This window comes from Platalea leucorodia (assembly GCF_965183815.1).
Source record: "Platalea leucorodia genome assembly, chromosome: 9".
Lineage (NCBI taxonomy): Eukaryota > Metazoa > Chordata > Aves > Pelecaniformes > Threskiornithidae > Platalea > Platalea leucorodia.
The window spans coordinates 358,550-381,522 of record NC_138831.1 but is presented as its reverse complement, the minus strand read 5'-3'; the positions used below and the strand labels follow the sequence as shown (position 1 = coordinate 381,522).

The following is a 22,973-nucleotide window of genomic DNA, read 5'->3' as shown; positions in this document are numbered from 1 at the left end:
TTTATATAACTGCCTAACCTGACACAGAAGAGGATGGAGGAAAGAGGGTTTTGCCTTTTTTTTTTTTTTTTTTAAAGTAGCTGAAAATGGTTTCTCCATTTTAGCCTCACTAAAAGCAAAGGTCATGGTTTTAGAGAGACTTGCAAAAAGATTACTATCAGTACTCTTGAAACACAAAGATATTAACACTTAACAGCTTTGCTTTTACGCCTTATTTAGTTATTTCTCCATTTCCAGCCTTCTTTCCTGCACTTTACAGTCTTCTGACACCTAACCTTTCACTGCACTGTCCCTGCCTTCTTCTGCAGCCTCCACAGTCTTTCTTTCCCAAACCCCAGTGTCCCCCTGCGTTGCTCACCTTGTGCTGCCTACTCTCCCGTCCCTGCCCGGGGCCGTGGACCTGCCGTCCAGGAGGAGCTCATCTTCCCAAACGACACTCTGCTTTGAAAGGCCGGGAAAGGCGCCCACTTCTCAATCATAAACTGTGGCGTGCGTGGATCACGTGCTGTTTTGACTGTGTGGAAAGGCAGAAGCTATTCTGGTTTGGGCATTTTTTGAAGGAACGCTAGGCATTTTGAAAGAGGAAATTTTTTTGAAGCCTCAAGTGAAGGTCTTGCAAGCTTACGCTAACTCCCAGCTCGGTAAGACAAATTTCCATCTAATTTTAAGGCTGCGGCACTGTTATTGATTTTCTGCTAAAAGTTTTTGGTTGGTTTTTTTTTCTTTTTTCTTTTTTTTTTTTTCCTCCTTGAAAGTGAACATACTTGTTTTCATTTGACTGGCTCCTTCTGGTACATCATTATCCCTTTACCTGAACTATACCTGCTTATTCCTCTACCTGTTCTATTGGAATAAGTTAAAGAATCGCCTCGCAAAAACAACAAAGGAAAGAATTCCGTGTTGCAGACACTGAGTTTTATCACTATTTTAATGAGAATTTCTGTTTTACTTATAATCTTAACCTGTGAATTTATGTGAATACGCAAGAATCTCAGCTTTTATTTCTTTTAAACATGTCTCTAATTCTTATAAGATGCTTATGAAGAGCATAAAAAAGCAACCTGGAAATACTTAATGATTTGAGCATGGGAAAGGAAAAACTGTGTATATGTATTATAGGTACATAAATACTCTCTGTTCCATCTTGTTATCGCTGTTAGACCTGACCTGTGACTCTTAGCTTTGGAAAATACATTTCTTTTTTGCAGAATTGTGCCAGAGAGGAAAAGCCTTATACTACAGTTCAAATCCATCCTCTGAATCAAGCAGAACAGAAACTCAGACTAGAGCCTCTGAGATCCAAAGCGACTGCCTCATCCATCAGGCTTTTCTGCGCTGAGCGTCTCGCAAACTCTTCTGCTGCAGTTGTTTCACATCATATAAATAATTTAATATTCACTAGAGAAGCAACTTGAACAGGCTTCTCATATCCTAACTGAGAGCCCCACCTATTTGATTATGAGGTTTTCCAAAGCACAGCTTTCTCTTGCTCAGGAAAAGCTTTGGGGTATCTCAATGTTTAATCAGAGAACTTGAGATTTTGAAAACACTCATGGGATAAGAAAGCTATTTCCTTCTCATTTCTGGTAGCAAGCAAACACAATAAAGGGACAAATAAATATAAAAGGAAAAATCTCAGGAAGCCAAAATTATCTGCTCAGTCATACAATTATTTGGCAAGTCTAGGTTTCAAGCTTTCTATAATTATTTACAGCAGATATCACCAGGCAAAAAGCACTGTGTCCATATTCAATGGGTAGAACTGAATTTATAGTGTGTTCTTCAGTACACACTTCACATGTTTCAGATAGCAATTGCCATCACAAGAGAGGTAGGCAGGAATAAATCCAGACTGTCTGAAAACTACTTCTGGTAGCTCTTTAATGAGTCTAACCTGTTAAGGCTGAGTCCTGTAACTGCAGTCAGAAGAATGAATCTCTGGAACTCCGTGCCAGCCCTCTCAGAAGCAGAGCACGTTATTTGCAATAGCAAATTCAGACCATAGCTGCCGGTTCCTTTGCTGTCGAGCCCCGTGTAGGTAGAATAGCTGGTCAACTAAACAGGCAGAGAATTACTGTGCTTTTTTGATGGCTCCCTTATATAGGGCAGAATGGCACCAAAAAGCCAAACAATTGTTTACAGCAGAGAAATTACGAATTAGCTGGAAAATCAACTGCAGCTCTGCTTCTGACACAGTTAGACTCCATGCACTTCCGTGCTTAGCTATCAAACTCGCTCCTTGTCAACAGAAGTTATGAACACACATAAAAATAAAATAGTTCTAGTAATTTACATTTGGTTTGTTTGTACTAAGAAAACTTAGAAATTCTTAGAATGATACATGTGTTGAAGGGCGAGAAGTAATGAAGACTATCCACTTATCATAATTGCTTTAAAAAGCCAAAAATTTCCCTCCATTCTCAAAAAAATTCTACAAAACTCCAAAGTGAAAAAAGTTAATTTTTATCATTAGGCGAACTAAAATACCGTTAAGCATTTTTTTTTCTGCCTTCATAAAACCTTGTTCTCCTCCTGTTCACCTACCACAGAGGCAGAAAACAGATATCATCTTGGAGAATAAAATAACCCAAAAGGTGCACGGCTCGTCTTTCTCTGGACGCTCTCTTTCTGATGCCTAATCCCTGCCATGCACGCAGAGTGAAAGCGATGTGAAAGTCTTCCTCTGAAGGTTACCTCACGTGCATCAATTCTAGAGAATTTTGAACCAGTAACATCTGAATTCACTGATGTCTCGACAGTTCCGTAGTCATTTCAGTTTTCCTCTTCCCAACCTCAGCAAATAAATAGGAAAGAGCAGACAAGCTAAAGTGCTCTCCACTGAAAGGGCTTATCATTAGAGCTAAAAAATCTGGAAGTCAATTTGTTGCAGTTCTGGTATTAGAGCACCTGAGAAGTCATTACTTTGAGCTCACAGAAATCAACAAGAATAATACTAAACTAAGAACCGCAAAGCTGAAGATTTTTTTTTTCTTTCAGAAAAAAGTATAGCAGTGTTTTCTGAAAGAAAAAAAGAATTAACAAAGGAAAAACTAAAACCAAATAAAGACTCTAACAGATACTTTTATCATTTAAATGTGTCCTGTTGTGCCTTGTAGTTCACTAACTCACTAGATGCTCATGCTTCTATTCCCTTTTTCCTTCCTCTTAGCCCTCAAACTGCAGTGTAAATCTTGAGAGTTTGGGGCTTTGTTGCTGCTGTTGGTTTCTAACAACATCCGAATTCTCTGCTTACTGTCTTTCCTTGATCTCCCTTACCTTTTGATCAGTACTGAAAACTTCAAACTGTTCAGAAAACTCAGTAACAACAAGACTTCTGCAGGTGCTGGCAGCATTTCTACATCATAGCTGTATCCAAATTATGCCTTCAGTTGGATGCACGTAAGCACATAGAAGAACCTGTTGCAGTATCGCAAGTGTTAGAGGAACACAAAGACAAAGCCCTTGGGAGCAGGTTCTGTGTGAGGCACCTCAGCAAATAGCTCCAGAGGCAGATTTTACAACCGAATAAACTATAATGTTTCCAGGCTTTCTAGCTACTTCTGCAAGACTTGTACAGGGCCATGAAAAGTTAACAGTTTAGATCGGTGCTAGTTAAGGATCTCTTCCTCATGCCTTCTTACAAGCTGGTACACTGTCTACATCCCATTCAAATACAGCTAGAGCACTTTGGTCTGCAAAATATTTCAAAGAAAGTCTAAAAGGAATTTAGGCTGTCAGATCTCACATTAAGTTTCCAGGCTTGGAGTTTAGAAAGATTGGTTTCTGATTTAGAAAGTAAGCAGCTTGGATACATAATCCATGAAGGACATCAAACTTCAGATGCTCCGCTGCTATTTTAAATGTGCTTTTCAAAGTCATTTCAATCACTGGTTCTGAGTGCTGGAAGTCCAACAGACTTCCCTTTCCATCGTGGATGTTCAGGACCTTTCAAGAGCTGACTTCAGTCTTGTGGACATTATTCTAAAAGCCAGAAAAATATTAATACCCATAGACTGTAAATCTAGTTATTATGTGCCTCATTCAAAATTAGTGAGATAATAAATATGCAAACAGACTTTTCTGAAATATTAACATGAAAGTAACGCATGTGTTATAAAAGGAGTTTAATAAGATTACATAGAGAAGCTATTCTCAATTATCTTTTATCCTTGTATTTTCCAGTAACAGGTATCAATGTAATAATCATCTATTTGATTAAATTTTAATTAAATACCTAAGCATTTAACAATCCATCATAATAAATTTTTGCATGGTATCATTACACTAAACAAACATTTCGGTCAGAATTTTAAAAAAAGTAGCAGCTATTTAAGTTACGCTTTCATGTCTTTATTTAAGCTCTATATCTAGCAGTTGAATTTCAAAACTACTAAAAGCCAGGTACCTCCCCCTGAAAGACAACAATCTACCTGATGTCTAGTAACATTAACAGTTGAAGGATTAGACCCAGAAGCTATAGAGTTTAGGAACTGGACTAATTCTGTTCCCCAGCCTTCTTTGCTGTTTGTGCTTTCTCCTTAAACCTTTGAAGTCTCACTTTTTGTAGACTTTCGAAAATCATTAAATATGTATAAAAAAGTACATCATTCACCTGTGTAAACCACTGGAAAATCCTTAACTATCCTCCTGCTGATTTCACATGATTTTTTTCTATAGCCAACGTATATACTCTAAGAGTAAGGATGAGATTTTCAAGGACACAAAATGCAACTAGGAGTTAACAGCCAGCAAAATCTGGCAGACAGGTACCTAACTCTGGTATAGTTTTGAAAACCTCTTCCTTAATACTCAGCCATATGTTATAGATCTGGGGGGGGGGGGGGGGGAAAGAATAATGAAAAGCAGCCTTATACCATTATTCCTTTTTTATCCCACTAAATTAACTTTAAGAGTATTCTTAAAAGAAAGTAATCCATTCCTAAAAACTATTTGATTAATCCTCTTCTAGTTTTGTGACATAAAACTGAAATAAGGTCAACCTTCTTAAAGTATTGGCACTTGAACCTCTCCAATCTTATATAGAAAGTAAAACTACGATCTGAAAAGAAAACATCTAGTAATTCAGGTGACATCAACTATGCACTAGCCTTGATTCTATTAAAAAGAAAAAACCTTGCTTTTTTATTATCACATCACACACACACAGAGAAAACTCAACTGGAATATAAGGCGAGTGAACTAATGAACTTAATTAACACACAGAAAACAAAAGAACTACCCTGCAAACGTGTGTGTATAATGAAGCGGTTCAGCAAATGAACCAGTAGTCATACCGAAATTTTGCATGACTTCCTCCTGTCATTGGGGTCAGAGGTGTGAAAACTGGGTAGGAACCAAGCATTATAAATCTTCATTGGTCCTAAAATTATTTTTTTTTAAAGTTTGTAAGAAACAAAGTGCAAGTCACATTTACTGCTCCACTGAGAACTCCAGCATCAGTTCCTCTGCTGAGCACCCACCTCCTGAGATTACTGAAAATCAGAAATCGAATAGAATCATAGAATGGTTTGGGTTGGAAGGGACCTTAAAGATCATCTGGTCCCGACCCCCTGCCATGGGCAGGGACACCCTCCACCAGACCAGGTTGCTCAGAGCCCCATCCGACCTGGCCTTGAACACTGCCAGGGATGGGGCATCCACAGCTTCTCCGGGCAACCTGTGCCAGTGCCTCACCACCCTCATAGTGAAGATCATCTTCCTTAGATCTCATCAAAATCTACCCTCTTTCGGTTTAAAGCCATTACCCCTTGTCCTGTCACTATGCTCCCTTGTAAAAAGTCCCTCTCCAGCTTTCTTGTAGGCCCCCTTCAGGGACTGGAGGGCTGCTATAAGGTCTCCGATAACACAACACTATAATAGATCTTATCCTCGCTCTGTTCAGATGGCAACAATGGTCTATGCATTTCTATCCTAAGAGCTCAGATACAATCACCTAAATAGCACGATACTGTAGAGGAGTCAGGTGCCAACAGCGACCACACGATTGCAGTTTAAGCGGGCTTACCACCTTGCTAGTAACTGCCTAAGAGCAGCAGCTGGGTATCACACTGGTGTATTTTTACACAACAAAATCTGTCCAACTTCTAGTGGTTTGAGGAAATGTGGTGGGAGGGGAAAGCCTCTAAACCTATATGGTTGTATCTGCTGCATGTGCAACAAATTCTTAGGTATATGACAACTCCAGGGAAGAGTTTTCCACTTCAGAGCCTCTTCCAGGGGTCTGAACGCAAACTACACCACAGTGTCTCTGTGAATCGTAACGAGGCAGTTTATATCTCAGGAAACACATACCCAAGCACAAAGGGAGTAAATGATCAGGAGGCCAAATTTCAGTTAACAGAAAGGATTATAAATTATTTGAATTTTTTTTTTTAGTAGCTTGCCTCCTAGCAGAAGATGTTAGCCTCTTTTCAATCTTTTTCCAAAAATTTTTCTCTGGCAAACAATTAAGTCAACAAAACTAAAAGATCACTTCAAAACCTGTAACACCCAATACCCTTGCAGGGTCTGCGCTTGGCCCCTATATTGTTTTTTCATCATGTTAAAGCCACAAAATCAGGAGGAATTACTTCATTTTAAGCAGAGGCAAGCACAGAGACAGTGTCCCATATAAAGCAAGATGAGCGGTCCTTTAAGACTATAGCAATATTGTGACAAGGCAACTTGCTGTAGCAATACAAATGGTATTTTATCTTATATCCCCAAATACATTATTAGGCATGATTAAAGACAGTAATTTCACTTCGCAGCAATTTGAAGAGAGTCTTTAATAAGACAAAATAGCTTGAAACCGTACCCATCAGGTGAGAAAACCCTGGATTCAGTTGAAGGTTCAAGTATAAGTAACATTCAGAAGGTCGCTTCCTCTAAGTTGCTAAAACTGCAGCTCTTGGTTCACATCCCTCACAGAAAAAAGAATCTCCCAAAGCCCAAATACTGCAGGGTAAATCTTTAAAGTCACCTCTCACCGACTCTTAGTTCGGCCATTACTCAAACATGTAATATATAATGCTGATGAGTTAAACATCATATCACCCATTTTGATTTACTGGTAATTTTATTTATGTTTATAACTACAATTTATTGGTGGTGCCCATAGATTCAGTCGAGGGATAGACAGTTGAGCGCTTAGACCATTATACAGCATTACAGCATATTGATTAGAATACCTATAGAATAACTAAGGACGAAACTAATAACTTTACTAAGAAAAATGCCCAGAAGGGATCGGGTCTAGCCTAACAAAATAATGCAGTTTCAGCATTGCTGAAGAGAATACCAGCAGTCTAAAAGATGAACTCTTCCAGTTATTATTTTCTTTAAATTGGTGTTTTTTCACAGTCAATAAAAATATTAATATAATTTTATTTCTCCCTTATATCATTTTTATGTACTGACACAATATTATCTATACTGTCCTCAAGACATAGAAGGTGACGTTGGACCAATAAAAAGCACAAAAGCACTTTCTTTATGTGCTTTCTGAATTTCCAGAGTATCTGAGCACAAAGAGGGGAGACTGGTGCTGTATCACATACCACTAATACAAAGCATTTAATCCTGTCTTCCACACGTCTGCCAAGGCAATACAAATGCCAAAAAATTCGTCTTTGATAGCAGAATTATATACACTGTATATTATACAAGCCTTCTGTCCCCCTCCACTTGAATGTACGCTATCAAATCATTCCAGCCATTATTTTATATTGAGCAGATGGTATTATGAGATTTTTGATAAAGAACAACAATCACCCAGCAAGGGTTGCAAAGGGGTCGCTGAAACCAAGATTAACAATTGATTAGCTTTAATGGACCGTGACAGTAATAAACAACGGAGCTCTACACAAAGATTTGATTGTCCTGTTAATGCTGCTGACACAAACAGCTTTAAGTGGCTTCCTGAAAGTGTTAATATCTTCAAAGCCTCAGCAAATGAAGGACTTTGTCAAAGCGAGAACTACCCTGCAGTGAAGAAACACTTACTCTAGGCCTCTCAAAAATCTTCTATGAAGTATGTTTCTGATTTATTCAGACAATAACTCCTATTTCTCCAAGGCTTAAAGTTCAAGAAAATAAAATGCAGCACACCTCTGCAAGGCTGAAATGTAACAGAACTCTGAAGCATTTGAATACAGAAGCCAGCATTCACCGAATACAACAACAATATAAATTATCACTTTCAAGGCGCTCATTTTACCCTTACTCCAAGACGGGCTGACAGATTTCAGTATCACAGCCTTCTAAAGTCCATTTTTTATCCTTAGCTCTGAAAAGTTCACTGTTTTGGGTTGTTTTTTTTTTTTCGTTTCTGCACAGAAATCAGTAATTTGCATCATATTTTCACTAAAATAAAATGTTTTGTGATTAGTGGAAGTAACCATGGTAAAATCTGAAAATAGACCTTACAGATCTGTTTATTTCTTAGATACACGTATGGGAAAAAGTCTATGGAAAAAGTCTCTGTTTCCCTTAATGCTTAAGCTCAAAATTTCAATGGACATATGGCAAATATTCACAGAAGGTTTTAAAATGAAATCTAGATAGCTGGAGACAAAGTAAACAAAGCTCCACCTTACATGACATTCAAGAAACCAAGGATATAGGAATTCATTAAAGGTAAGGAGGTATTTACTCATTTAAGTATTGCGTAATGCTTTCTATTAAACTTTCCATTTTAGCTTAGATTACTTGGTTTCTAAATTAACCTGTTTTTTTAATTCTGTGTCTTATTTAAGGAAAGGTTTTTCTTTTAAACATTTTTAACTGTGAGCTGCCACAGCGCTTCTCCCTCCCGTGTTGTTCCTAAAAGCAGCATTTTGAGACAATAACGGTATGGCTCTAATGGCTTCTAGGTAAGAGAAAAAATGGTGTCTGCTCTGGACTCGGATCCAAACGCAAACCATTTGCACAAATCAAGGTCATACTAATCCCATCCCTGCGGGTCCCACCCCATCTGCAAATTCAACTCTCTATAGAACAATTCCTTGCCAGTACACTGCAACGATGAAACATGCTGCTAATTACTGTGTTTAAAAATCTTGACCTAAGCAGACATGCAGGGAATTTAAATGAAATCTCTAAAAGAGTAAAATCCACCTGCTTGGTCTCCCAACACAAAAACACTGAACGCGTAACCTGCCAAATACTGAGCCAGCCTTCATTAATTCCATTTTCTGTAATCAGCATCCTTCTATTCCTCACATGCTTGGCTTTCTACCTTCAAGTAAGCTATTGTATAAACTATTATAGTATACTGTGACGATAAATATTTAAGAAAATAATTACTAATTACCTGTAAGTCAGCATCAAACTCATGTTTCAGGTAAGCATCTTCTGCAGCTTCAACAAGACGCTGAAAAAAGAACAAAAAGGTGTATTTTTGAAATAATATATAACATCTTTAAATGTGAGTGTTTCTTTCAGTATAACAACAGGGATTGTTTGAGAATTGTGTACTTCACTGTTGCCACATAATACCTGCTATGATACTTCACAAAAATAGAAATGATCCAGATTAAAAAAAAAAAAAAAAAAAAAAAAAAAACCAAACAAAAACAAACAAACAAACAAAAAAAACAAACCACACACCAACAAAAAAACACACACACAAAATTTTAAACCCTCAGCATCCATGATTGGTGGTACAAAACTCTCAAAACAGCTCAACTACTAATAAATGAATTTAAAAAAAAAAAAAAAGGTCATTTTTTCCACTGGTGTTCGGCACCCTGCAGCTCCCATTCCAATACTGATTTTTGAAAGAACACAAAATAAAGTTGCTTTCACACTGGACCTTATTTTGCACATAGGAGCCCTTTTAGAAATCTTTCTTAAAACTAAAATAGGAGGTATTTCCTAATAATGCACATGATTGCAAGCAACTGAAAAAGGACTTCCTAAATAACACATCAAATAGAAAACATTAGAAAAAGGGAGATTAGGTTTGTTTACTTAGCAGATTTGAAGTGTTGTGCATACTACCTTTACGTGGTGCATAATGACAAGAAGATTTTTCTGCTATTACAGAAGTAATGTTTACTGAATGACAGCAATTCCGTAGTATTTTTCCTCTTAATAATATTCAGAACTCCCTATAGCAGTTATTGTTCCTTGCCGCTCTCATCTGAAGGAAAAAAGGGGTTGCACTAAAACACAGCTACTTGAAAAATTTAATTCATACAGGGGTTTGCTGCAGACATTCTCCTGTGAAAAGACATTGTATCCTTTCTAAGGTTGTATTCAGGGTTCTTTTTAGTTCTGAATATTTTAACTACGGAAGTAACTCTTTCCAGTTTTTATTTATTCTACCTGAACATTCAGATATGTACAACCCAAAATTAATCAAAGAATGATCTGTCCCAGAATATTCGATATATTACTTTTATTTTCTTTGATCTATCAGACACTGGCACACATGTATATTTTCAAATATTTTCTATCATGAAGCAAGTGAGCTACAGGCTCTCATTAACGATACACAGAGCGGACAGCCACGCACGCTTCCTTCCCTTTTCAGAACCATATGCACTTCTAGTCTTTGGATATAAATCAAAATGGAATCGGAATTCATATCGATTGCTATACAATTTGTACTATAATGGAAACTAAACCAAGAAAAATATTTCTGGTTGCCAAACCCGTCAGTTTAAGGCAGAGCCTCGTTGGTTACAGGGCACGTTTCTGTTCACCGAGGTCTGCAAAGCAGCAGCACGTCATGGCCTTTCCTTCCACATCTCTGCCCCATCGCATCGCGTACCCAGGGGGAGCACAACCCTCACCGAACCCTCAGTCCTCTGCTGGGCTTCTGCATCTTCCCTCCAGACCCCAGTGGGAAGGTTTCTCAGACTTTTTTCCTTAGTGCAGCATTACAGATCTCAAAAATTTGATAAAAACCTGGAAATACTACTGGTGCCTAGGTTGATCCAGAAGAGCAAGAGAGAGCAGATGAAGCCCACCTTCCCAGAGCCCTGTGCTGGGTGTACACCCCTGTCATTTGACTGTTTCCCCCTTTAAAAATCTTGTCCCATATACACCCAGCTGGTTTTAGCAAACCCTTTTGACCTAAACTGGAATTGAATTGAAATTGTTCCAACCCTGGGCAAGTCAAACCAGAACTGAACTGGAAAATGTACTGGCTCACCTTCCTGCATACACATACACGGGTAAAGAACCCAACAACTAACGCTGCATCGCAACAGGCTACGTGAGGGGAAGCCATGAGAAAATATTTCAAATAAAACAGTGAAGTTCTGTGGAGCTGTTCCTACTGCTCCTGTACTGTATGAATAGGAGTAAAAACAGACCTTCCAATTTGAAAGGTTATCAAACATTAATTTGACCCACAATTTTTTTTGCATTTAGAATTTAAAAAGAGAAGTAGCACAAACTAACTATTCTGAGGGGGAAGCCTCACAGGAACTGAAATAGGTTCTTCAGCATTTGAATGGTCTCAGAAGTCCAGCACGTTAGTGACCTGCTGAAGGTATTTTACAAATTTAGTCCTCATTTTGTAAGTATGAAAAAGGCATTTGATATAAAATAACTACTCTAATTCAATGCATTTCTGCAGGTGTGTACTCCTTTATATTGAAACCATAGTTGCATTACTCCTCTGTGCACATCTAATACAAAAGATCATGACTGATGAATCTGAAGGGGGAAAAAAGTGAAAGGGTCAAAAAAATTCTTCATACAGAAATGAATACAGGTAAAATAGAAATATGTTTTTCTTTCTGTGCTGAAATATTTACTTACTCACCAGAAGAAAAAATATTATAGTATTTCATGAGATACCAGTGCCTAGATATTAGTACCTAGTGGGCTAGAAAAATAATTCATGGCTTCTTATGTAGTTTGTATTGATCCCAACGTGTTTCAATTACATTTTTGCCTCAGTGAAATAAATTTAGACTAAGATTTATCCCCCCGCCATGTAAGAAATAGCTGGAGAAGCATAAGATGGGTAATAGTAGAAACATCTCGTAAGGAGGGCAGCTCAGAAATGAAAAGTACCGATGGATACTTTATTGATTTATTCATTAAGATTTCAGTTGTTACGTTTGTTCTTTTTAAAAAAAAGTTACACACATTTCAGCAACATTCTCTGCAGGAAACAGAACAACAAAAAAGTAAACGATCTACCAACACCTATTTTTCCCTTGAAGATGTAGACACAAATACAGACACACACTGTGAGCTTCACCCTCACACATCTAATAAGAAAATTAAAATGTTGGTAGACAGAATGTAGACGACACAAGCATACCCTGCATTTTCTATGTAATAGTCCTTAGCCACAGTTTGCTTTCAGTCTCTCACTGCCATTATGAAGGAGACTGAGAAATCTGGGAGAGCTACAGAAAAGGTAATATAGTAATAAGCCTAAATCCACAAAATGACATATTAGTGGATATACACAGATGATATCAGAATAAAGAAATCGCATACAAATGTTTGGGGGTTTTTGTTGGTTTTGGGGGGGTGTTTTTTGTTTTTTCTTTGTTTTTACTTTTAAAAAAAAAAAAAAAGTAGTCCCGAACGGGATGAAGCATGATGGAAGAAATTCCTTAACACTCTGGAGGCAAAAATATAAAAACCACATGTAACACTGCAATATTTTTATATTAAGACCAAAAGTCCCTTTTAAAATATTTTAATGACTGAACAATTATCTAGCAGTGATTCTCAACATTAGCATGATTAGCGATTTTAACTTAATAGTTTATAATGGCACTCTTAATACAAATGCCAATATATTTTCATTTGTGTAAACATGCTCTCAAATCATTGCTGTAGCAAGTAAATGCTTACCAAGATGTGGTTATCCTGAAGGGAATTGTGAGTTATCTATATGCACTTACACGGAATGAATTACAAACACTGAGTGAGCACTGTTAAGAGTTACACCATTTAAGGGTCTGTGTTTTAGGAATATTTATCTCTACAAGTGGAAAGGTGTTTCCATGTGCACACACACACAAGTCAAGGGCAGTGTATAACCTTTAAATAAAGAACAGTTTTTACGTTCTATGACACAGTTCAATAGAGGTTCCCCCCAGTTAAGGAACTAATCCTTCTAACTTTCCCAATATGGGTAAATATGAGAAAGATTAATTGACTTATCTAGCATATCACAATGCAGCATGGATAAAAACAGGGCATGAGCCAGGAGATGGAACAAATATCACACCCAAAAAACCCCAAAACGATCATCAAAACACAATGACAATATTTGGTATGTTTAGTAGTACTGGTATCACAGATAGTGTAGAAAAGGCTAAGAGAAGTAAAATAAATGTTTGTTTCCTCTCAATAACATTTAAAAATAAAATCACTGAGCTATCTCTGAATAGGCTAATTTTCTTGACAAGTGGTATTTCAATTTCAGTGAGCTGATATTTCTGGATAAATTCTCATTCAAGTGAGGTTGTTATAGAGATAGCAAAGGAAAGGTGAATGAAACACAATGGATGAGGGAAAAACAGAATCCAACAGAAAGTACAGGGAAAATGGAACAGATGGGCAGAAAGGTGAAAATAAATGAAGACAAAAATAACAATTTCAAGGAAAAACATCATGCAAGCATCCAGAGCATAGGGTACCCATTTTAGCTTCTGAGAAGATCTTTACTCTTTCCATGTGCCTTGTAAGGGTTTCAGTTTACTTTTCAATGATTCTTCTTCATTAGAATCCCATTTTGAAGTCAGATTAAATAAATTCATAAGCATAACGAAGTTTGAAACAGTTTCTGAACTCCTGAACTGCAGAGGCTCACTAACCTTTATCCATAAATGCTGACTGAAGTTATGTTCCTCTCTCTCTTCAGCTATCAAATCTTGAAGAAGCACATTTATATTCCATTGTTTCCTTTCTATTTTTCTAAGATAAACCCACTGCTACACATAAAATCAGAAATGCTGCTAGAAATTGCTCTTCTCCAAACCAAACTGCTACAAATTTCAAAAAAAGATAGAAGACCGTTCTACCTTAATTACAACTAGTACCAAACAGGTACTAATATTATCTCAATCCATAACATTAAAAGTTTATAGTCCATAAGATCAATATGATAACATTTAATTTCAAAACAGCAAAAAGAAGCTATATTGTGATGTACTTAAACAGAAAATGAAAGATCTACCCTCTCAATTGTAGATGCTCCTTCTTTACTCAGTCCCAGGCTCATGTCTCACTGCTATAAAAATAACCAAGCACAGCTTCAGTTCTGTTGGTTAAAAAACGTGAGCTTGTCAGTAGCCCTTCTACTAACGCATTCTTCCCAAACTCGCGAGATTCTGCCTTAACATTTCTTTCAGTACATTATATGAACCTTGCCAGTTTGAGCTGTTACCTCCGTATTGTCTTGCGCAATGCAGAATTACCATTTTAGGCCTAGGAGAATTTCATCCAGAGTACGCCCGACAAGGGCCACCACTTCTGACCCTGCTCTCAGCAGTGGGGTATCACAGTCATTAAAAGAAGTGTAGAGAAACCTGTAGGAGGCTCCCACATCCTAACATTGCGTTCAATGCATTCAGCCAACAGCAAAAAATAACCCTGAACCCTAACACACTTTCCCATCGTTTTCCCATGACACCAGATCTATTTGAGGTTCACCTCCTATACAAGCTTTGTATATGTCTTCAAGGTTGATTTGAGATGTGTTTTGGAAATAAAAAATAGTTAAGAGTCACTCTTATTAAAAAATGGCAAAAAGTCTAAACCCAAGAAAACCCTATGGATATACTGCCCTGGAAGTTTGTCCTGAAAAACAATAGGTAGGAAAAAAAAAAATGAGGAATTTATGTAACTTTGAAAGCCTGTCTCCCAGACTTCTACATATGGAACTGTAACAGGGATTTCTATCTTAATCACATGTAATCAAACTTTGTCAATAAAGACAGCAGGTAGTAAAACAAAAGAAAACAAATCCCTGTTTTTAAGAGCTTATTTCTTTCATATTTTGTAGCAAGTTTTCCGGTACATTACCAAGCAAAAACCAGCAGTATTCTGTATACGGAAAATACTTACAACTACCAATAGTTACCCTTCTCCAGGTGAAATACTCAGTGCAATTTTAATAACCTTACTATTGATTTGAACACCTAATTTCCAATCAAAATTTATAGTAATTGAGCTGTAAACATGCCAAAAATATTTCGTAAAGGGCAGCCAGATAACTATTTAAAACATAGTTCAGCAGTTGCGTATATTCCTGGGAGAGAAACCAGAACTTGTGTTTCAATCATCAGAGCAATTTTCTTTACTGGCTTCTTCATGAGAAGGCTATGCTGTGCATGTGGGAGCACTCACTAATAGATTACCAAACTTTAAAAACATTACCCAGGTACCTCCCTATGACTTCCCCATTTCAGGGTTCGTTTCAGAAGTGAAAAAGGGATTTCCTTTCCAGGAAACCTGCAAGGCTGCAGGTGCTTTGAAAACTTCTGAAGAGGTTGGGCTGATTTGGGAAAGAACAAGATTTATTAGCATTAAGTGAGCTTAGGTAATATCCTGGCATGGGTGGTAATTCTGCTGCAAGTCCTCCTCACTTCCATCAGAGTTCTGGGGTTTGCTTCTTTCACAGTTCATTTAGTGGAGAAGGTAAAGAAGCCAACAGAGAATATTTGATGTCGTTCGTCAGCATCCATATTACTTTCTGTGCTTGAAAACAGTATCGTACAACATAGCAATAAATGCGCCGATGTGCAAGCAGGCCTCTCGGTCTCACTTATGGCAAATAGCTTTGCACACCTTTGCCGTAACCAACAGAGAAGCAGTGTAGATCTCAGAGACTGATGCTGACCTTGGAGAAGTATTTGCTACCATCAGAAACACACGAGCTTTTAGACAGGCCAATGACAACAGACTTGCAATTTGGCTTGTTTTATCCTTGAGACGACACACAGGCACGAACAGTTTTTTTCAGAAAGCCCAGCATATTTTATTTCCCACTCTGTTCTCCGCAGCTACGAGGTATTTTCTAGGAAATTCTATCACTAACATTACTGCTGCTGTGGCTAAGATGCACTGAAAATTATTTAGCTCTTATTATCTTGATATTAGAGTTCCTAGTGTTTGTAGCTTAAGACAGATATCAATCTTGCAACTAATGCCGTACAAAAAAATGACTGCTCTATGACTACTATCAAATTCCACTACAACTCACGAGACAATGCTCAGTCACAGTAAGTGCTGCATCAAAGCACAATCAAAGCACAAATTATAAATAAAAGATAAAAATAAATTAAAAGCCTAGCAATTATTGTAAATAACTTCAATTATCCACTTATATTCATTCAAGACTGGCAGATTTTCAGGTTGATCGTTGTTACGAGTGCTAGTTCGTTTTTGAAGCAACATAAAGAGTTCAGCTTGGCAAAGAGCCGGACAAACAGAAACAAAACAGTAAATGGATTAAAGTACATGAAACTTGCACGTTGCACAACAGTGGCTAAGACAATCCTGGAGTAATGAGATGCATTTCTAAATTAACTAGGTCAACGCTACATTTAGCTATGGCATCTGGAGATTGCCATGGCATGGAAGAAAGACTGCAGATGAAGAAGGTAACACATTTGAGTTGTACTGAGTTCTGCTGTGCTCGAAGCTGTGCAAAGCCAACATATCCGATGCAAAATATGCAGATTATCAAATCTGCTCCTACCATGTCATTATGTCTACCACAGAGCAGAAAGGAATGATGTGCTAAATAAGGTTTTATTCCATACTTTTAATTCCACATGTCCCAGCCATCAAAGAATCAGTTCAACTGCAGACACAACTTAAAGCCGTTTCAGGGCTATTTAAAATGTGATTTGCCTGCCTGGGGTAAAGCAGCGACCAGCTCCTTCAGCCACCTTTCCTACCTCAGGGCCAAGGGGAAGGTTCTTCAGCATTTCACACCAACCATGTACTCATCCACGGCTGGGTAATTCTCTGGAAATACCTTTGTGTATCTTTTTAATTCCACTTGCACCATGGCAACACGATTTGTAAAGGTTTGTTTTCAATGAACAATTCACAACCGGTACATTGCTCTCTTCCACGGAAATTTAAAAATCTCTTTACAATGTTACTTTGTAAAACACCTTCCAAACTCAAGGGAAGCAGGCCTGTGTATGTGCCTAACTATGCACCTGTGTACGCGTACATTTCTATACATTTATTCAATACTAACCTGTAACTATCATTACGATCCTTATTCCTGTCCCCTTGTACCGAAATCACTAGATTAAAATATCTGATTTATTAATCTTTTTCACACATTTAAGCTACCACAGGTCACACTCTTTACCTGACTGTCACAACCACTATCCTGTTCGGATAATGCCAGACTGTCTGCATTTGAGTCTAGCGAAGACTTACACAATTTCTGAGCAAAACCAGCTTGCCCTCAGCTCTGACAGCTCTCCACACCATTGCTGCATGCTTGGCAGATATTGCTGAAGAAAGATTTGGGATAACTCTTTTCATGCAAGTTCATTTAATGCAAAATTCTCTATTGGTAGGATTTATCTCACCTAACCTCGGCTATTTCAAAGCCAGTCAGCTCTCTACACAAGTTAACTAAACATCCTTCACATGTAGAGACAGAAAATTCCAAAGGTGCTGTTTGTCCCATTCTAAAATAGCTTATAAGATACCAGGAAGAACTTCTGAGCTTTTTCTTCACTCTTTTCTTCATTAGATGTTTAACTTTATATGAATCCCACGCCGTACGTGCAACATAAAGGAGCTAAAGAGAAATGAAAATATTCCCGTGCTCACTCAATAGGGGAAGGGAGTCTTGAGGCAACACTTTGTCCTGACCACAGTCCTGGGACTAGTCGAGGTGTTTCTGTTCTGGTCACATTTAGAAGCACCAAGCGAAACCAATTGTCTTTGCTTTGTTCCTTCACCTCTGCACTAAGGCTCAGTCCCCCAAGTTAATTCAAATTCAGCTTGCAATTTGTGGTCCAGTTCAACATCATCAGCTGTGATATACTGTCCTTCTTCCAGTTTCCAACCAGATTACTATCACACAACAACAGCAAAAAACCCTCAAGATTTATTACTCAAAACAAAGGTCAGTTCCAGAGTCTGCAGGAACTTATTTTCCATTGCCTAGCCCGGCACTCAATCACAAGACACCGAGCCCTGTCTTGGCTTTCAAATCAAGCCATGAAAACAGTAGGTATTACTCTCTCTCAAGTGAAGTCAATTGGACCATTGTTTTTTTACTTCCCACAGGGTCAGAATTTCAGTTGCCAATAGACTAAATTGAAGGGAAACTTTAAAAAAAAAAAAAAAAAAAAAAACACAAAAAAAAAAAAAAAGGAAAATTGAACTCTGAGTTTTCTACTAAAACCTTTGCAACTCCCTATTGCAAGTGGAATTCTCTAAGATAGGTATTGAGGCAAATAGAGTATTATTGCGAAGAGGTGAAGAAAGAAGTACTTCATAAAGTAAGGACGTGGTGTCTCTTCAATACATGGACCCAGTTTAAAATGGGGATACAGTGAAGATACTGTATTCCAGCAAATATTCCATCTCTCACAATAACTGTCCTGAGAATTTAAATAAATCAGTATTAGCATTATTATATTTCTATAATCTTATAACAAAAACATTACGCTAAAAAGTTCAAAGACTATTATGGATGCAAAGCCAAAATAAGCCAGGAAATGCCAGATTGAAGTTGCCTCTAACTTTAATCCCAGTATTATAGTATCATTTTATCCATATGATGATTATCCATTTTATCCATATGATTTTGCTTGGTTAGAACACTGAAAAATACCATCTAAGACCTTCGCCGTCCTCACTAAGAGAGTGATGGCAGTTGGTATCCATTTCTATATGTATCAGTAATGGATTTTGCAAGCATTCACACGAGACTTAGAAATCCAGTGTTACATCTCAGGTTATACAGGTACGGATTCCTTGGCCCACTTCAACGCTGCAATGTACCCAGTTCTGCCTTCAAACATAACCATGGCTTACTCCTGTTCCTTTCCTATCTGACCACAGCCCTAGACCTACTCCTATTTCTTTCCTACCCCTGTCTCCACACCCTGAGCTCATTAAGCTCATATTGCCTGTCCCATACTCCAACGCTAAGGGTTTTCATACTACTCTCTACCTCTTCTCTAGCACCTACCAATCATCCTTCTTCATACCAGCCTTGGCGTCCACGTTGCCAAGCACGTTCATGATCAGTCTTTTCCAGGCCCCTGCCAATACCTCATTCCTCACTCTGCCAACCTATATTTCCAATTTTCCCTAGTCCTTCTGCAATCTCATTGACCTCACCTAGAATATCTTGTACCATTTATATTTCCAAATCCCAGCACAGTCCAATCCTGTTCCCTTTGTCTCCTTAAAGCATCTCATTGTTCTCCATTCTCTGTTCTCCTTCTGCCAGTACCTTCCTCAACCTCTCCTAAACCCATCAACAGACTCCCTTAGCCGCTGACCCTTCCATTTTCCAATGCCCTAACGTGAACACAGAGAGACATGAGACAAGAAATGTCTCTCCTTAAGTCTCTTTAATCTCTCTCTCCTGGGTCTAGAAGGCACACGGATGCACTAACAGTGCCTCTGGAGAGAAAGACACTGTTTCCCCTACCTGCTGCTGGCTCAAGCCATAAGAGACTAATGGTGCAACTGCAGGAAAGTCTCGTTCAACCATGTACTGAAAAATCACAGTGCAAAGAATTTTCAAAGGTTTCACTTACAGACAGTTTTGCTCCGATACGTTTGTAATGGTCATACGCCTCTATGTGCAGAGTTTCCAAGTGATAACAACTTGATCCAGCTGGAACAGACTTTCAAAGAAAACCTTGTGTCAAGGCCACATCCTTGCCAATTTCAAGAGCTGGTTCCCAGGCATAGGAGTGCTATAAAGTCTTAATTAAAAGAACATCAGTATTGTTTCTAAAAAAGTAAACCAATGCATTTTCCCCTAGCTTCTTTCTTAGAAACAGCTGAAGTTCAAAGATAAAATTCCAACCTTTTTTGGTCTCCTGGACCATACTTTTATCATTCTGAAGATTTGATTGCTGTTGGAGATGCTGGAATTAATTATGAAAGCAACTTTCAGATAATTTAGTCTTTTCATAATTTTGTATATTCCGGCGGGTCTGGTAAAAAAAAAAAAAAAAAAAAAAAGGAAAAGAAAGAAAAAAGGCTGCATTGAAACTCTCTGGTCACACATTTATCTAGCTGATTAATCCTAGGATTTATGTTGACACTTAGTAACTAGACATTGGTTCCATGTGCCTAGAAGGATTTTCTGGTACACTATGAATTAATGCTGAAATCACAGAATAATATAGGGGCATCACTTTTCCAAAATCATGCTTATATACAGACTTACAAGCCTATATATAGGTATAGACTCCATCTTTTTTTTTTTTTTTTTTTAAATAAAACTTTTTATAATAATAGTCAGTATTCTTTGCTCTATCTCAAGAACAATATTAAACTTTGGAATTAAAGGAACATTTGCAAATTCCCAAACCCAAAGGAAAGGCTGCATTGCATAGTCAAAACCTTATCTGCTTTACTTTGTAAAGGTAATGAGTTCAAATCCAATGGGTGTTTTGTTTTTTATTAAGAAAAGTCTTGTAACTTTTATTCTCCTAGTAACTAAAAGATTGCTATACTTTCACCTCTTAATTAGTTTTTATCAACTGAAACATTCAGCATTTAATTATTGTATGTAGGTTTATTTGGAAAACAAAGTAAAATATGCAACACAGCACCTCATTCCCATTAAGTCTGACACACCTCTAGATTTTGCTATGACCTAGGGAACTCATTTCATACAATACTCCCATTTTTCCTAATAATTTTTCCTCTTGACTCTCAAAGTACTTCCAAAATGCACTTGGGGAACAATATCACTCTTCACATAGCTAACTAACACCCACCAGTTCAAAAAGTGACAACCAAAGACTGCAACCAAGCCGACAAAAACTAATACCTTATGTTTTCAGAGGCAGTGAGTAAATTATAACAATAGCTTTCCACTTATTTTGGATTACAGGAAAAGAGCGAACCACCCCACGCTGCTGGCAAGGCTTCCTCTATTGGCCGAACAACTCCCTTACCCACCACCACAGGCTCCTCAGCCATACATTCATCTACAACCAGCAAGTGTGCTCCAACCTTCCAAGTCCTAACAAGGACAAAACCACCAAGGTCATTAATATTGCTACAGGCAGTTTTAACTTCCAGCCAACTCTGATCCTGAGAAACACGTGCAAAACACTTATTTTCCTAACAAACCACAAAGCCCTAAAGACCTGTAACTGCTGATGCTCTTTACCTTCTCTGGTTTTCCAATCTAAAACTCACACACTAGGGTAGGAGAATCACAAAAATGAGACACGCAAAGGGGAAATGAAAGATCTAAGATAGCTCTCTGGTTCCACAACAAAAGGGAAATCTACCTTGCTAAAACCTTATTCCGTGAAGCTGCCTACGCTTTGCAGGCCGAAGCCTCTGTACACTCCAATAAATCTACACATGGCACCGGCAACTGCATGGCCAAAGCCAGGTATGAGAATGGGTGTCAGTTCCTTCAGCTCAGGGTTTGCGGGGCGATAGCAGGAGACTGCCTTAAGTAAACGCGCAGGGCCAGCCTTAGACGTTGCCCTCGTGTAACCCCACCGACGTCAGCGAGAGGGGTTTATGATTGACCTGGTGTATTTGTGCAACGTTAAGATTCCGAAATTTCTCATCCACTGGTAACTAAATCTGTTCGGCAATCTCTCTCACGTATTAGGCTTGGCTCTTAAATAGTGTCTTTCACGCCCTTTTAGCAGTTACAACCCATTCCAGAGTAATAAACTTAATAAAGTGATTTGCAGTATCTATAATGAAAAATATGTAATACTATTGAACTAAAGATTAAATGAAATATATTTTCTACAACAAAAACATTATAATTATTGTTTTTACTACACCAGGATACAAAGCTGAGTCAAACATGCTCAGTAATTAGGCTTTCATCATAGACCCTTGAAGAAATAAACACCGAATTACAATGAAGAACACTTCTGTGTAACACTGAAATGTTTCAGAATGAGTTCTCACCAACTGGATTTTTTCTATTTCTGATACATGACACAGTCCATATAAACTATATAAAACCTCAATTATATGAGTAGCAATAAATAGTAATAAAAATTACAAAAAAAGACAGAGCAATGACTTCTTGCATCAGAAGATTTCTTGGTGGTCTACTGTAACTATTGGTAGAAAACCTGAAATAAGAATTGACTGAAAAGTCTTAGGAGAACAATTCAGCGTAATTACAGCAAGAGTATACAGAGATAGCGCATATATAATAAACACAAATATTTATAAAAGAAATTACAGCTCAATTTACACTCTTTCTTTCCATGGTTCTGTACAATCTTCAGTTGCTTACGAGAAATTTGCCTACCACACTTTTGAATTCAAAGTATTACACTGGTAAGTTCTCTTAAAATTTCTGCGTTAAAAGTGAGGAGAACTAAATAACGTAAGGTCATTAACAAACGTTGGCACGTTACTAACTTTCCCAAGCTTTCTAGACTACTCAGATATCTTTTTGAACTAACTAAAAGAAACCCTTTCTTTAGTACAGGTCTGACAGAGCCCTACAGAAAGCCCATCCTCTCGGCACGACCTGCTTGCCCAGAGAGCAGACAGCATTTCAGCACTTTACTCTCTGTGAGGAGGTTCCAGCACAGAGCTACCTGAGGGCAGAGGACTTTTCCAAGTTTTGCTCTTCCTTCAGCAGTTCTTAAGGACACAGGTTTCCTCGCTCGAAGCCCGCCCGCGGTCCCTGCGTCACAGCGGCACTGGGCCGCCGGGGGGGGGGGGGGGGGGGGGGGGGGGGGGGGGGGGGGGGTGACAGAGCCGCCTGGGGCCCCCAGGAGGCAGCGCGTGACACAGACACGTGCCATCAGCTGTCATCG

At 38.2% G+C, this 22,973-nt stretch overlaps 1 protein-coding gene across 1 annotated transcript in view; it reads right to left on the bottom strand.

The window, feature by feature from the left end:
- CACNA2D3 (calcium voltage-gated channel auxiliary subunit alpha2delta 3) overlaps nucleotides 1–22,973 on the bottom strand; it is a gene marked incomplete at both ends in the record, with an annotated part of 457,978 nt that overhangs the window by 312,830 nt on the left and 122,175 nt on the right. The window contains one exon of the mRNA XM_082321351.1: nucleotides 9,314–9,373. Coding sequence (XP_082177477.1) covers nucleotides 9,314–9,373 — 60 coding nt within the window. The remainder of the gene's footprint in view (nucleotides 1–9,313; nucleotides 9,374–22,973) is intronic.